The sequence below is a fragment of the Panulirus ornatus genome, chromosome 32, assembly GCF_036320965.1.
Source record: "Panulirus ornatus isolate Po-2019 chromosome 32, ASM3632096v1, whole genome shotgun sequence".
Taxonomy (NCBI): Eukaryota; Metazoa; Arthropoda; class Malacostraca; order Decapoda; family Palinuridae; genus Panulirus; species Panulirus ornatus.
Window position 1 is genome coordinate 15963762 of NC_092255.1, and position 18065 is coordinate 15981826.

General features: G+C 39.8%; 1 protein-coding gene across 2 annotated transcripts in view; it reads left to right on the plus strand.

The window, feature by feature from the left end:
• The window catches only part of LOC139759070 (palmitoyltransferase ZDHHC3), a 306923-nt gene that overhangs the window by 253582 nt on the left and 35276 nt on the right, over nucleotides 1-18065 (plus strand). For both annotated transcript variants that reach the window (XM_071681007.1, XM_071681006.1), the window contains 2 exons: nucleotides 3369-3653; nucleotides 9632-9853. In XM_071681007.1, the coding sequence (XP_071537108.1) occupies nucleotides 3387-3653; nucleotides 9632-9853 (489 nt within the window). In that variant the 5' untranslated portion in view covers nucleotides 3369-3386. The remainder of the gene's footprint in view (nucleotides 1-3368; nucleotides 3654-9631; nucleotides 9854-18065) is intronic.

Below are 18065 nucleotides of genomic sequence, written 5' to 3' on the forward strand. Positions count from 1 at the left end.
AGCTTCTCATCTAAACTTAGATATTTTAGGTCATGACCAGTTGTTTGTATTTTCTCGTAGTTATATTTCTGTGCTTGGCTTTCCCAAAAATGACTTGGCTTGGTTCAAAGGACTGTATTGATGGTGGTTTTATTACATTCTCTGGTAGGCTGTTCCATCTTTTTACTGTTCTTTGTGTAAACAAATATTTCGTAATATCTTATCTTGATCTTGATTTATACAGTTTAAGCTGGTTCCCATGGGGCTGTATATTTTCTAGTTAGTACCTTGTACATCTTGATCATATTATTTGTATATCGCCTATATGACAGTGTTGGAGGGTTTGATTTCTTGAGTAGTTCTTCACATGAAAGTGTTGACAGCCCTGGTGCTAGTTTGGTTTCACTTCTCTGGACACTTTTTATTGCTTCAGTGTGTTCCTTGAGATGTGGACACCATACTTTGTTGGCATACTCAAGATGAGGTTTCACTATTGCTGTGTATAGTAGTTTAAAGGTCTCGCAATCCATGTATTCCAGTGTTTTTCCAAGTACACCCATAATTGAGTTTGCCTTGTTGACCTTATCTGATGTGTGATGTCCAAATGACAGTTTGGTGTAGATAGTTACTCCAATATTCTTCTCTGTGTCTGCATACTCCATGTGTGGTAAACTTGCCCTCAGATTGTACACTTTCCATTCAAGTTTTGATTTTCCAATTCTTATAACTTTATGTTTCTCCGGGTGGAAGCAAAGAAGCTATTTTTTGGACCATTTATATAGTGCATGTATGCCTTTCTGTAAGTTGTCACAATCAGTTTGCTGAAATATACCTCTAAATGCTTTGGTAACATCTGGAAATAGGTAACTATTAATACCTAAACTGGTGACATCTGGATGTCGTTAATGTATAGTACAAACAGAATGGGACCCAGCACTGATCCTTGAGGTATTTCACTTTGAAACTTCTTTCCATTCTGATTTCTCCCCATTTACTATTGCACGCTGTTTCCATCAAAGTGAAAAAGATCCTTTCCATGCATTGTACTGACCAGTGATTTGGTATTTTTTCAGTTTGTGTAGTAGGTGTAGGTGAGGGACGTTGTCAAACGCTTTCATGATATCACAGTGTATTACATCCACACAACCCTCGCTGTCCAATATCTTTGTCCATTTGTCTAGAACTTGTAGAAGTCGTAGCACTGTAGAATGACTAGTAATAAAGCCACACTGATTCTAAATAACGTATGTTTCTTCATTTACTCAGTTATTTTTTTCTTTCTAGTGATTCCATTAGCTTGTATACAGTAGTAGTCATACTAATGAGTCTGTAATTATCAGCTACTTTCTTAGTCCCTTTCTTAAACAAGGCTGTGATATTAGCGCATATCCAGTCTTCCGGAAGTTCTGTGTTAATGGAGTGCATATGATACTGCTGACTTCCCTAAGTACTTTGGGGTGTATCCCATCTGGCCCTGTTGATTTGAAGGTGTTCATCTTATCTAGTTTTTTCTTAACTTTCTCGATGCTGAATGTCATTGTTTGTAATGGTGGTGCATTTACTTTTTCCACTTCTAGCATTTCAGTGTCAGTCTCAATTGTAAATACTGATGTAAAGAAGTCTGCTAATATGTTGGCCTTCTCTTTGTCAGTTGTAATTAATTCCTTTTGACTAGTCTTTAAGTAAGTCAGGTATGCTGAATTTTGTCCTAAGTTTTCGACCTTGCATATTTCCAGAATTTCTTTGGATTTTGTATGAAGTTTCGAGCTATTTGCTTTCATGTTCCTTTGTTACTTTCCTGGTAATACCCCGGACTTGGTTCCTAGTCTTACAGTTTTCTGCATATATTTTTCTGTCCCTAGTACTCAGGTATCTAGTCCATAATCTTTCTTTTCTTTTAATCTTGGATAGAGCCATACAGTTCAAAGGTACTGGGTGATTAGCATCTTTCTTTCTCTTTCCTGCCTGGTTGATAACTTTCTTTGGAATCACTTCTTCTGTTCCCCTATCTAGTACATTTGTAAACTTAATCCATTGTTTGTGAACATTACAGTTATCAAATTCTTCTTCCCAATCTAAATCCAACTCATCCTTTAGTTTACCATAGTTTCCCTTGTTGTACTTAAATCTGATTTTCTTGGCTGAGTCATTTTTCTCATTCATATTACACACTAGTTCTATAGTTGAATGATCACTGTTGCCGAGCGATGGGTTGATAGATATATCACTTATAAATTCTTCCTCATTTGTAAATACTAAGTCTATGACACTTGGATTACCTAATCCTTTACCATGTCTGTTGTGACTGTAGAGGAGATAAGAAACAGGAGACATAACTGTGGAGGCAGTTAAGGTCAGTTGTGGATATGAAGTGGAATACTAGTGTTTGTTGTGTTTTTGAATGAGTGTTGTGTTGCTTTCAACTATTTGGTAATTTAACAGAAAATGGATGCTTGAATTATAGCCATAGGAGCTTCATATCTTATAGAATAATTGTTTTTTTTTTTTTTTTTGAAATAGTTAAGTGTGGATGTTTCATTTACAGTACTGCTATTAGTTATAATCTCTCATGTCTATGTAATTATTATAGTAAGGATGGTTAGGAGAGGGAAAGTAAGGGGTTGAATAATGAATTGGTGATTCAAAGTATAATTGATTAATGAAAAACTTAACCTCTATATTGGAGCTGTAACCATGATATATGCAGTATGACATAAACTGTTTTTCCTCATTTTGGAGTACACTCACCTTTATTTTGACATTTAGTGTATAGCACCATGCATCTTAAGGATTGCGAGGAAAACAAGGAGATTAATGAAAATGAAGTAATCAGTGTTTTAAGAGGAGCTGACATCTTCTATAGATATGAATATGGTAGCTACCATTCTGATAGGTTCTTGCAGTTTTAGTTGATGCTGGTTTGTTCTTTGCAACATATGAATTATATTGTTTTTAAAGGATTTGAACACCTAATATGATTTAGATTATGTTTTTAAGGAGGAAAAGTGCAATATTTTATGGTACTGACGACTATGATTCTTTTTTTCCATTGAATCATCATGAAAAGTTTGGGATTAATCATGTCTTATGGTGTTGGTAAGCAGCATTTCACCATTGGCCAAGGGCAGGTCCAAAATGAGCTAGATGCGATGATCATGAATGAGTGATTATGATGGCTAGGCTTTCTCACTAGAACTACTGAGGACTGAAAGGTCTTGATCCTTTTTGCATAGAGATTACTTTGTAGAATCTCTCTTGCTCATGGGAACATCACCTTGGAGAGAAAAGCTTTTCAGTTTTTGAACATTGCTTTGCAGCTGCTGTATTTAGAATTGCACTCTTCTGATATTTTAGATATTCATAAATCTGTATAACCTTTTCTGTTGCAGGTATCATAGTGACTAGAGATGTATGAATCACTAGGCCCAAGAGGGGGTGAGATGGATCCCCATAACAAGTGCATGGGGGGACGCATGTGGTGCGTCTCAGACATATGTGGCATTATTTGTGCTGTGATGACATGGTTGCTAGTTACTTATGCAGAATTTGTGGTATTCACAGTAATACTAGGCACTGCAAATTATCCCATCTACACAACCTTCAACCTTCTACTTTTCAACGTGTTTGCAATCCTCGCTCTCTCTTCACATGCACGGGCCATGTTTACAGATCCGGTAAGTTGAAAATTATGGATTTTTTTTCATAACTTTAATTTGCATCAAAAACTCTATTAAGTTTATGCTTTTGTTTTTTCTGGCTACTTATTTCCCTTCATGTGATAATTTGCTTGGAAATTTTGGTTATCATAAACAAGGCTGTGCTAGAGTTGTGTAATTTTGTATAAAATGCTTTGAATACAGGTCATCATGCACATTTAGACATATCCTGAACATACATAGCTTCTTCCCTCAGGACTCTCAATAAAATGTCTTAAGGGAATTATTGTTTTTGAAAAGAAATTTGTCTGTTTGCTCATTTTGCTCATAGTCTGCTCAGCGTCTCTCAACCATATTCTTTTTATTTCCACACATCTCTCTTACTCTTCCATTACTTACTTGATCAAACCACCCCACACCACATATTGTCCTCAAACATTTCATTTCAAACACATCCATCTTCCTCTGTTGAACCCTATCTATAGCCCATGCTTTGCAACTATATAGTATTACTGGGACTACTATTTCTTCAAATATACCCATTTTTGCTCTCCGAGATAACATTTTCTCCTTCCACACATTCTTCATCACTCCCAGAACCTTTGCCCCCTTCCCTACCCTGTGACTCACTTCCTCTTTGTTGCTTAATACACTCCCAGATATCTAAACCACTTCAGTTCCTCCAGTTTTTCTCCATTCAAACTTGCATTCCAATTCTTGTCCCTAAACCCTACTGAACCTAATGACTTTGCTTTTATTCACATTTACTCTCAGCTTTCTCCTTTCACACACTTTTCCAAACTCAGTCACCAACTGCTGCAGTTTCTCACTCAAATTAGCCACCAGAGTTGTATAATCGGCAAACAACAACTGACTCACTTCTCAGGCTCTCTCATCCCTGGGGATAGGGGAAAAGAATACTTCCCACGTATTCCCACGTATTCTCTTCTCCAAAAAAAAGGAAGAGAAAAGGAGGCCAAGTGAGGATATTCCCTCTCAGGCTCAGTCCTCTGTTCTTGACACTACCATGCTAATGTGGGATATGGCGAATATGCATGAAAATCTTTTTCTTTATTGTTATACTTAATCACTGTTTCCTGTGTCAACGAGGTAGTGCAAGAAAACTGATGAAGAATGGCCCAACCACTCATATACACATGTATATATTATTATTTCATATTATTTATTATACTTTGTTGGTCTCCTGCATTAGCGAGGTAGCACAAGGAAACAGATGAAAGAATGGCCCAACCCATCCACATACACATGTATATACATACACGTTCACACACGCACATATACATACCTATACATTTCAACATATACATATATATATACATGTACATAATTCATACTTGCTGCCTTTATTCATTCCCGTCACCACCCTGCCACACATGAAATGACACCCCCCCTCCCCAGCACATGCCCGAAGTAGTGCTAGGATAAAACAACAAAGGCCACATTTGTTCACAGTCTGTCTCTAGCTGTCATGTATAATGCACTGAAACCATAGCTTCCTTTCCACATCCAGGCCCCACAGACCTTTCCATGGTTTACCCCAGACATTTCACCTGCCCTAGTTCAGTCCACAGACAGCACGTTGACCCCGGTATACCACATTGCTCCAATTCACTTTATTCCTTGCACGCCTTTCACCCTCCTGCATGTTTAGGCCCCGATCGCTCAAAATCTTTTTCACTCCATCTTTCCACCTCCAATTTGGTCTCCCACTTCTTGTTCCCTCCACCGCTGACACATACATCCTCTTGGTCAATCTTTCCTCTCTCATTCTCTCCATGTGACCAAACCATTTCAAAACACCCTCTTCTGCTCTCTCAACCACACTCTTTTTATTACCACTTATCTCTCTTACCCAATAATAACTTACTCAATCAAACCACCTCACACCACATATTGTCCTCAAACATCTCATTTCCAGCACATCCACCTTCCTCCGCACAACTCTATCTATAGCCCATTCCTCGCAACCATATAAATACATTGTTGGAACCACTATTCCTTCAAACATACCCATTTTTGCTTTCCGAGATAATGTTTTCAACTTCACACATTCTTCAACACTTCCAGAACTTTTGCCCCCTTCCCCACCCTATGATTCACTTCTGCTTCCATGGTTCCATCCGCTGCCAAATCCACTCCCAGATATGTAAAACACCTCACTTCAGTTTTTCTCCATTCAAACTTGCCACCCAGTTGACTTGTCCCTCAACCCTACTGTACCTAATAACCTTGCTCTTATTCACATTTACTCTCAGCTTCCTTCTTTCACACACTTTACCAAACTCAGTCACCAGCTTCCGCAGTTTCTCCCACAAATCAGCCACCAGCGCTGTATCATCAGCGAACAATAACTGACTCACTTCCCAAGCTCTCTCATCCACAACAGACTGCATACTTGCCCCTCTTTCCAAAACTCTTGCATTCACCTCCCTAACATCCCCATCCATAAACAAATTAAACAACCATGGAGACATCACACACCCCTGTCGCAAACCAACATTCACTGAGAACCAATCACTTTCCTCTCTTCCTACATGTACACATGCCTTACTTCCTCGATAAAAACTTTTCACTGCTTCTAACAACTTGCCTCCCACACCATATATTCTTAATACCTTCCACAGAGCATCTCTATCAACTCTATGATATGCCTTCTCCAGATCCATAAATGCTACATACAAATCTATTTGCTTTTCTAAGTATTTCTCACATACATTCTTCAAAGCAAACGCCTGATCCACACATCCTCTACCACTTCTGAAACCACACTGCTCTTCCCCAATGTGATGCTCTGTACATGCCTTCACCCTCTCAATCAATACCCTCCCATATAATTTACAAGGAATACTCAACAAACAATTACCTCTGTAATTTGAGCACTCACTTTTATCCCCTTTGCCTTTGTACAATGGCACTATGCAAGCATTCCGTCGATCCTCGGGCACCTAGCCATGAGTCATACATACATTAAATAACCTCACCAACCAGTCAACAATACAGTCACCCCCTTTTTTAATAAATTCCACTGCAATACCATCCAAACCTGCTGCCTTGCCAGCTTTCATCTTCCGCAAAGATTTTACTACTTCTCTGTTTACCAAATCATTCTCCCTAACCCTCTCACTTTGCACACCACCTCGACCAAAACACCGTATATCTGCCACTCTGTCATCAAACACATTCAGCAGACCTTCAAAATACTCACTCCATCTCCTTCTCACATCACCACTACTTGTTATCACCTCCCCATTAGCCCCCTTCACCGAAGTTCCCATTTGTTCCCTTGTCTTACGCACTTTATTTACCTCCTTCCAAAACATCTTTTTATTCTCCCTAAAATTTAATGATACTCTCTCACCCTAACTTTCATTTGCCCTCTTTTTTGCCTCTTGCACCTTTCTCTTGACCTCCTGCCTCTTTCTTTTATACATCTCCAAGTCATTTGCATTATTTCCCTGCAAAAATCGTCCAAATGCCTCTCTCTTCTCTTTCACTAATAATCTTACTTTTTCATCCCACCACTCACTACCCTTTCTAATCTGCCCACCTCTTATGGTTCTCATGCCACAAGCATCTTTTGCACAAGCCATCACTGCTTCCCTAAATACATCCCATTCCTCCCCCACTCCCCTTACGTCCTTTGTTCTCACCTTTTTCCATTCTGTACTCAGTCTCTCCTGGTACTTCCTCACACAAGTCTCCTTCCCAAGCTCACTTACTCTCACCACTCTCTTCACCCCAACATTCTCTTTTCTTTTCTAAAAACTTCTACAAATCTTCACCTTTGCCTCCACAAGATAATGATCAGACATCCCTCCAGTTGCACCTCTCAGCACATTAACATCCAAAAGTCTCTCTGTTGCACGCCTATCAATTAACACCTAATCCAATAATGCTCTCTAGCCATCTCTCATACTTACATATGTATACTTATTTATATCTCTCTTTTTAAACCAGGTATTCCCAAACACCAGTCCTTTTTCAGTCCATAAATCTACGAGCTCTTCACCATTTCCATTTACAACACTGGACACCCCGTGTACACCAATTATTCCCTCAACTGCCACATTACTTACCTTTGCATTCAAGTAACCCATCACTATAACCCAGTCTCGTGCATCAAAACTACTAACACACTCACTCAGCTGCTCCCAAAACACTTGCCTCTCATGATCTTTCTTCTCATGCCCACGTGCATATGCACCAATAATCACCCATTTCTCTCCATCCACTTTCAGTTTTACCCATATCAGTCTAGAGTTTACTTTCTTACACACTACCACATACTCCCACCACTCCTGTTTCAGGAGTAGTGCTACTCCTTCCCTTGCTCTTGTCCTCTCATTAACCCCTGACTTTACTCCCAAGACATTCCCAAACCACTCTTCCCCTTTACCCTTGAACTCAGTCACCAACTTCTGCAGTTTCTCACTCGGAATCAGCCACTAGAGCTATATCATCAGTGAACAACAGCTGACCCACTTCACAGGCTCTCTCATCCCCGACGAACTGCATACTCGCGCCTCTTTTCAAAAGATGTGTGTTTAGTTCCCTAACCACCACATCCATAAACAAATTTAACAACCATGGGGACATCACACAGCCCCAGCTGCAGAACGACATTCATTGGGAACCAATCACTCTCCTCTCATCCTGCTTGATCACATGCCTTACATCCTTAGTAAAAACATTTCACTGCTTCTTGCAAGTTACCTCCCACACCATATGCTCTTAAGACCTTCCACAAAGCATCTCTGTCAACCCTATCATATGCCTTCTCCAGATCCATAAATGCTACATACAAATCCATCTGTTTTCCGCAGTATTTCTCACTTTCTTCAGAGCAAACACCTGATCCACACATCCTCTTCTACTTCTGAAACCACACTGCTGTTCCCCAATCTCATGCTCTGTACATGCTTTCACCCTCTCATTCAATACCCACCCTTATATTTTCCCAGGAATACTCAACAGACGTATGCCTCATAGTTTGAACACTCGCATTTATCCCCTTTGCCTTTGTGCAGTGGCACTGTAGATGCTTTCTGCCAATCCTCAGGCACCTCACCATGATCCATACATACATGAATATCCTAACCAAACATAACAATACAGTCATCCCTTTTCTTGATAAATTCAAGTGCAATACCATCCAAACCCTTCTATACGTTTTCTCCATACATATTCATCATTTCCTGCTTTAGCAAGGTAACATAAAGAACAAAGGACTGAGCCTTAGAAAGAAAATCCTCACTTGGTCCCCATCTTTGTCCCTTCTTCTGGAAAGTTAAAAGCTTGAGGGAAGGATTTCCTGACATTACATTGCTAGCAAAGGAAACGGTGATCAAGTATAATAAATGAATGAATATAATAAAATGTATGATATGTCTGATTCTGAAATGTAAATTAGTCTACCATATAAGGGGTGATAAATTGCTCTTTATTCACCTGGTTTTCATCAGAGCTGCTCATTTAATTAGCCAGAATTAATCAAGATTAAGCATATTAATATGGAGGTCTTCACCAAAAAGGGAATTTCAAAACCGTGATAAAATCTACATGATCATACGTTTGAGATGATTTTGATAGCAGACATTAAAGCTTTCATGAAGTGCAGTACTTCTCTGTTATTATTTGCATCAAGTAAAGATATAGACATTCAAGTTTTAGTTTCTCTATCTCAATGCTTATATTTTCTGTGGGTCAGTGAAATGATTATGATCTTTTGTAAAGGGGGTTACTGTTTAATGTGCATTACATGTTTGAATGAGCAACATTATGAGTGCTACTGATCGGTCCTTGAAGCTTGATGCAGAGATGTTCTGTGAGCAAATTGTATGTACCAGTGTGCTTGAGTGTGGGAGATGAATAGATAAAGAATGATAGAACTGTTGCTGTTGCTTTGTATTACTTACCTTAAAGCGTATGTTACAGATAATATATAACTGTCTTGTTGTTTGATTTTTTTTCTTCAGGGTGCTGTTCCAAAGGGAAATGCTACTCGGGAAAACATTCAGCGAATGGGGCTTCGTGAAGGCCAAGTTATTTTTAAATGTCCAAAATGCTGCAGCATAAAACCTGAGCGAGCTCACCACTGTTCAGTTTGCCAGCGGTGTATCCGTAAGATGGATCATCACTGCCCTTGGGTCAACAACTGTGTTGGAGAAAACAATCAGAAGTTCTTTGTACTTTTTACGGTAGGTTTAAACATATACTATTCCTTGTATGATTGATTAACTTAATTGTACAACCCTAGGACCAATTTCATGGGGCTCCTGCAGCTTTGAAGAAAGAAGTTCCTCAAGGAGACAGTATCCCATTTCTTCCAGTGATGGTGATACAGCCTTGCTGGAGGTTATTCTTACTTGTGGTGTAACCACATGCAAATGGCTTCCTGAATTTAGTACACTTTCAGTTTGATTAATTACAGTAACTTCCTCTTTTATGGAACCTTCCTAGACAAGGAATGACATGTACATGGAATTTGATTTTGATCTTGAAATTTTTTTTTTTTTTTCTAGATGCTGGAAAAATTTCCAAGTTGACCTGTTTACCTTTTCCTCAAGGTATTTAGGAATTATTTCCAACTGCACTGATAAGTAAAAGCGGAGCTGTACTAGAGTAACTCGATTGATATAGATTTTTTTTAGAAACATCTATGTATGAATATTATTATTCATTCATTCATGCCTTGTCTGTTTCCTTGCGCTACCTCGCTAATGCAGAAGACAGCAATTAAGTATAGTAAATAACTTTATTTTATACATTATGAGTCAGTTGTTGTTCGCTGATGATACAGCGCTGGTGGCTGATTCGGGTGAGAAACTGCAGAAGTTGGTGACTGAGTTTGGTAAAGTGTGTGAAAGAAGAAAGCTGAGAGTAAATGTGAATAAAAGCAAGGTTATTAGGTACAGTAGGGTTGAGCGACAAGTCAGTTGGGAGGTAAGTTTACCCCAGACACTTCACATGCCCTGGTTCAATCCATTGATAGCACGTCAACCCCGGTATACCACATTGTTCCAATTCACTCTATTCCTCGTACGCCTTTCACCCTCCTGTATGTTCAGGCCCCAGTTGTTCAAAATCTTTTTCACTCCATCCTTCCACCTCCAATTTGGTCTCCCGCTCCTCCTTCTTCCATCCATCTCTGACACATATATCCTCTTTGTCAATCTTTTCTCACTCATTCTTTCCATATGTCCAAACCCTTTCAACACACTCTCTTCTGCTCTTTCAGCCACACTCTTTTTATTACCACACATCTCTCTTACCCTTTCATTACTCACTCGATCAAACCACCTCACACCACATATTGTCCTCAAACATTTCGTTTCCAACACATCCACCCTCCTCCGCACAACCCTATCAATAACCCATGCCTTGCAACCATATAACATTGTCGGAACCACTGTTCCTTCAAACACCCATTTTTGCTCTCTGAGATAACGTTCTCGCCTTCCACACATTCTTTAATGCTTCCAGAACCTTTACCTTCTCCCCCACCATGTGACTCACTTCTGCTTCCATGGTTCCATCCGCTGCTAAGTCCACTCCAGTTTTTCTCCATTTAAACTTACCTCCCAGTTAACATGTCCCTCAACCCTACTGAACCTAATAACCTTGCTCTTATTCACATTTACTCTCAACTTTCTTCTTTCACACACTTTACCAAACTCAGTCACCAACTTCTGCACTTTCTCACCCAAATCAGCCAGCAGTGCTGTACCATCAGCAAACAACAACTGACTCACTTCCCAAGCCCTCTCATCCACAACAGTCTGCATACTTGCCCCACTCTCCAAAACTCTTGCATTCACCTCCCTAATCATCCCCTTCATAAACAAATTAAACAACCATGGAGACATAGCTTAATTCAGCCATAAACCAACATTCACTGGGAACCAATCACTGTCCTGTCCTCCTAATCGTACATATGCCTTACATCCCTGGTAAAAACTTTTCACTGCTTCTGGCAACTTACCTCCCATGCCATATACTCTTAGAACCTTCCACAAAGCATCTCTATCAACCCTATCATATACCTTCTCCAGATCCATAAATGCTACATACAAATCCATGTTTTTCTCGCATACATTCTTCAAAGCAAACACCTGATCCACTCATCCTCTACCACTTCTGAAACCACACAGCTCTTCGCCAATCTGATAATTTGTACATGCATTTACCCTTTCAATCAATATCCCCCCATATAATTTCCAGGGATGCTCAACAGACTTATGCCTCTTTGGTTTGAACACTCACCTTTATCCCCTTTGCCTTTGTACAGTGGCACTGTGCATGCATGCTGCCAATCCTCAGGCACTTCACCATGATCCATACATACATTGAATATCCTTACCAACCAATCAACAGCACAGTCATCCCCTTTTTTAATAAATTCCACTGGAATACAGTCCAAATCTGCCGCCTTGTTGGCTTTCATCTCCTGGAAAGCTTTCACTACCTCTTCTCTGTTTACTGAATCATTCTCCCTAACCTTCTCACTTTGCACACCACCTCAACCAAATCACCTTATATCTGCCACTCTCTCATCAAACACATTCACTTTCAAAACACCCTCTCCATCTCCTCACTTCATCATTACTTGTTATTACCTCCCCATTTGCCCCCTTCACCAATGTTCCCATTTGTTCTCTTGTCTTATGCACTTTATTTACCTCCTTCCAAAACATCTTTTTATTCTCCCTAAATTCCAACTCCCATGTGCCCTCTTTTTCACCTCTTGCACCATTCTCTTGACCTGCCACTTTCTTTTATACATCTCCCAATCATTTGCACTACTTCCCTGCAAAAATCGTCCAAACGCCTCTCTCATCTCTTTCACTAACAATCTTACTTCTTAATCCCACCATTCACTACCCTTTCTAATTTGCCCACCTCCCACCTTTCTCACGCCACATGCATCTTTTGTACAAGCCATCACTGCTTCCCTAGATACTTCCCATTCCTATCCCACTCCACTTACAACATTTGCTATCACTTTTTGCCATTCTGCACTCAATCTCTCCTGGTACTTCCTCACACAAGCTCACTCACTCTCACAGACATACAAATGCACCTCCTTATGTTATTAGTTGTGCATACTGATATTTAATTACAGCAAAATCTCTGCCTTCTCAGTTGCCAGATCCTCATTTTTAGATATATTTTCCTGTGTTTGTTCTGATATTAGATGCTGAATTAATTTGTGCAGTGAAGTTGACCTCCGTTTCTAACGTTAATTGCTCTGTTTGTATACTACGCGCTGGGCTTGTGCACCTTCAGACCCCTTTTTATCATGTGCTCATGGCATCTGTAAGAGGCAGAATCTTATACAGTGCCCTTGATCACATAAACAGTGATTATTGTTAATGTAATGTATAAATGTTATGTATGAATACGGTGCAAAAGGTTATGAGCATTCATCAGTTTGTTGGAGAGCCTCGCTCATTTCTTATTGTCAGATTACTGGTGAATAATGATACACTAGGATGTAATGTACAAGTACTGAATGTAAAATAAAAGAACAGAAGATGTGTACACAATCAGAACCACTGAAAGAATTCAGGTATGCATGTGAGGGCCCTTAGTGATGGAGAAAGTAAGCAGCAGATAGTGGTGATGGTGGTAACTCCAGGAGTGCCTGCCTTCTCTGAATGTAAAATGAAGGAAGGGAAGACATTTACATAATAATAACCAATCCATGAAGCCAGAATGAGTGGTGGTATGTTTGCTTCACCTCCCACCTACCCTGTGCCTGCCACTCCATCACCATTAGACCACTGTCACCTAAATTTTCTCTTTCAACCTCTCAAGAGGTTGGCTGATAATTTTTCATAAAATAGATTTTCCTTATTAACTATAAATGTGGTGGATTCTATTTTAGTTAGAAAATAGTGTTCATAAGTTCATTTACGACATAGAGTTACTTCCAGAATAGAGTATTTAAAGATCATCTCACTTATGTATTTGTACTGTATTTCTGATTAATGACACTAATGAATTATTATGTAAAACTAATAAGCCAATGCTGTGAGTGAGTTTGAAAGCAAAATTTACAATTGTATTGTAGTCAGAATGAGAGATGGTTTAAAAATGTGTGCACACACACATAGATTTTTTTCATGCTTGATTGCTGCTTCCTGTGTCAGCAAGGTAGCACCAGGAAAGAGATGAAGAAAGATGCATCCACTCGCATACACATATTTATATACATTTATGCACATATGTAGTTGTACATACTGTTGATATTTTGATCACACTAGTCCATGATGATAGTTATGAAGGTGAAATTGCAATTCAGTGGTTCACATTATTTTATTTGAAATGTAATTTTTCCATACATGCAGCACTACATGTTTCACAGAGAGAATCCGCCTCCTCAGGTGCAAACAACCCATAGGTTTTTAGATCCCAACATCACCACAAAAATTCCATCTCTACTGTGTTATTCTTAACTACACCCTGGCCTGATTCATAGAGGGAAAGGGGGGTTGTTGTGTAATTAAAGGGGGTTATGTGTTAGGAGGGTTGGGGGTGGCCTGGGTAACAACGTGTGTGTCCAACTATTTTTTCTTATGTTATCGTTTCTTGATAATTCTTTCATAATGATTTTTTTGATAATTGTATGTGCTTTAAAGTTACCTGGGAACAAATTAAAGTTCTTAGTATTATCAGTTAAGACAGATTCAGTGGTGTTACAGGTAGCATAATCAGAAGAGAGGGGTACAATGTGACTGGGTTTACAAGGTGATTGTTTTCATGACTGTGTTTAGGGATCATATATGTGTGGTCATTCCTGCATACTGAATGATGGTGCCAATAGCAGCTCTTAGTTACTGTTTTACCTTACAACAGTTTATGGGCAAAAGCATTAAACTCAGATAAGAACAGCATTAACCTTTTGTCCTATTCCTTAACTCAGGACAAAAAACTTTCTCTGGGATTTGGACACTTTTTCTTTCAAATCCACTGATCCTTTTAGCAAGAAACATTTAGTATCTATTGTTAAATCCACTAATAACACCAAACTGGAATTTTATTTTGCATCCGGTTCAGTTATAAGTGCCTTGAGCAGTGATAACATTTCCAAGTGTCATGACATGCCACATAGATTCCAGAGAGCCATTGAAACTCTCAAGAAAAATAAAGATATTCATACCATAAAATCAGATAACCCTAGTCATTTCATGATTCTGAATATCATGGACTATAGATGTAAACTTAAGGTTCTTTCAAATGATGGTGAAACATATGAAAGATGACATCCAATCTCCTTAATAATATAGTAAAGACCTTCAACTCTAGACTCAACTAATTGTTAAATAAGCATCAGGACATTCTGAAGTCAGTAAGGATGGTTAATCCCTTTCTTCCTTATATATTTATTTTTATTTATTTTGCTTTCTCGCTGTCTCCCGCGTTAGCGAGGTAGCACAAGGAAACAGACAAAAGAATGGCCCAACTCACCCACATACACATGTATATACGCACACGTCCACACACGCAAATATACATACCTATACATCTCAATGTATACATATATATACACACACAGACATATACATATATACACATGTACATAATTCATACTGTCTGCCTTTATTCATTCCCATCGCCACCTCGCCACACATGGAATAACAACCCCCTCCCCCCTCATGTGTGCAAGGTAGGCTAGGAAACGACAACAAAGGCCCCATTTGTTCACACTCAGTCTCTAGGAGTCATGTAATAATGCACCAAAACCACAGCTCCCTTTCCACATCCAGGCCCAACAAAACTTTCTATGGTTTACCCCAGACGCTTCACATGCCCTGATTCAATCCATTGACAGCACGTCGAGCCCGGTATACCACATCGTTCCAATTCACTCTATTCCTTGCATGCCTTTCACCCTCCTGCATGTTCAGGCCCCGATCACTCAAAATCTTTTTCACTCCATCTTTCCACCTCCAATTTGGTCTCCCACTTCTCCTCATTCCCTCCACCTCTGACACATATATCCCCTTGGTCAATCTTTCCTCACTCATTCTCTCCATGTGACCAAACCATTTCAAAACACCCTGTTCTGCTCTCTCAACCACACTCTTTTTATTACCACACATCTCACTTACCCTATTATTACTTACTCGATCAAACCACCTCACACCACATATTGTCCTCAAACATCTCATTTCCAGCACATCCACCCTCCTGCACACAGCTCTATCCATAGCCCATGCCTTGCAACCAAACAACATTGTTGCAACCTCGATTCCTTCAAACATATCCATTTTTGCTCTCTGAGGTAATGTTCTCGACTTCCACAGATTTTTCAAGGCTCCCAGAACTTTTGCCCCCTCCCCCACCCTATGATTCACTTCCGCTTCCATGGTTCCATCCGCTGCCAGATCCACTCACAGATATCTAAACCACTTCACTTCCTCCAGTTTTTCTCCATTCAAACTTACCTCCCAGTTGACTTGACCCTCAACGCTACTGTACCTAATTACCTTGCTCTTATTTACATTTACTCTCAACTTTCTTCTTTCACACACCTTACCAAACTCAGTCACCGGCTTCTGCAGTTTCTCACATGAATCAGCCACCAGCGCTGTATCATCAGCGAGCAATAACTGACTCACTTTCCAAACTCTCTCATCCACAACAGATTGCATACTTGCCCCTCTTTCCAAAACTCTTGCATTCACCTCCCTAACAACCCCATCCATAAACAAATTAAACAACCATGGAGACATCACACACCCCTGTCGCAAACCTACATTCACTGGGAACCAATCACTTTCCTCTCTTCCTACACGTACACATGCCTTACATCCTCGATAAAAACTTTTCCCTGCTTCTAACAACTTACTTCCCACACCATGTATTCTTAATACCTTCCACAGAGCATCTCTATCAACTCTATCATATGCCTTCTCCAGATCCATAAATGCTACATACAAATCCATTTGTTTTTCTAAGTATTTCTCACATACATTCTTCAAAGCAAACGCCTGATCCACACATCCTCTACCACTTCTGAAACCACACTGCTCTTCCCCAATCTGATGCTCTGTACATGCCTTCACCCTCTCAATCAATACCCTCCCATATAATTTACAAGGAATACTCAATAAACTTATACCTCTGTAATTTGAGCACTCACTCTTATCCCCTTTGCCTTTGTACAATGGCACTATGCAAGCATTCCGCCAATCCTCAGGCACCTCACCATGAATCATACATACATTAGATAACCTTACCAACCAGTCAACAATACAGTCACCCCCTTTTTTAATAAATTCCACTGCAATACCATCCACACCCGCTGCCTTGCCAGCTTTCATCTTCCGCAAAGCTTTTACTACCTCTTCTCTGTTTACCAAATGATTTTCCCTAACCCTCTCACTTTGCACACCACCTCGACCAAAGTATCCTATATCTGCCACTCTATCATCAAACACATTCAGCAGACCTTCAAAATACTCACTCCATCTCCTTCTCACATCACCACTACTTGTTATCACCTCCCCATTAGCCCCCTTCACTGAAGTTCCCATTTGCTCCCTTGGATGGGAGGGGTGGGCTGGAAATCCTCCTCTCTCTCTCTCTCTCTTTTCTTTTTTTTCCAAAAAGAGGAACAGAGAAGGGGGCTGGATGAGGATATTCCCTTAAAGGCCTAGCCCTTTGTTCTTAATGCTACCTTGCTAATGCGGGAAATGGCGAATAGTATGAAAGAAAGACATATATATATATATATATATATATCGCGGTAGACAGCGACAAAGCAAAATAAAAATAAATATTTTATTTATTTATTTATTTTTTTTATTTTTTATTTTTTTGCTTTGTCGCTGTCTCCCGCGTTTGCGAGGTAGCGCAAGGAAACAGACGAAAGAAATGGCCCAACCCCTCCCCATACACATGTATATATATACGTCCACACACGCAAATATACATACCTACACAGCTTTCCATGGTTTCCCCAGACGCTTCACATGCCGATTCAAATCCACTGACAGCACGTCAACCCCGGTACACCACATCGATCCAATTCACTCTATTCCTTGCCCTCCTTTCACCCTCCTGCATGTTCAGGCCCCGATCACACAAAATCTTTTTCACTCCATCTTTCCACCTCCAATTTGGTCTCCCACTTCTCCTCGTTCCCTCCACCTCTGACACATATATCCTCTTGGTCAATCTTTCCTCACTCATTCTCTCCATGTGACCAGACCATTTCAAAACACCCTCTTCTGCTCTCTCAACCACGCTCTTTTTATTTCCACACATCTCTCTTACCCTTACGTAAGGGTTTATTTATTTATTTATTTATATATTTTGCTTTGTTGCTGTCTCCAGCGTTTGTGAGGTAGCGCAAGGAAACAGACGAAAGAAATGGTCCAACCCACCCCCATACACAATGTA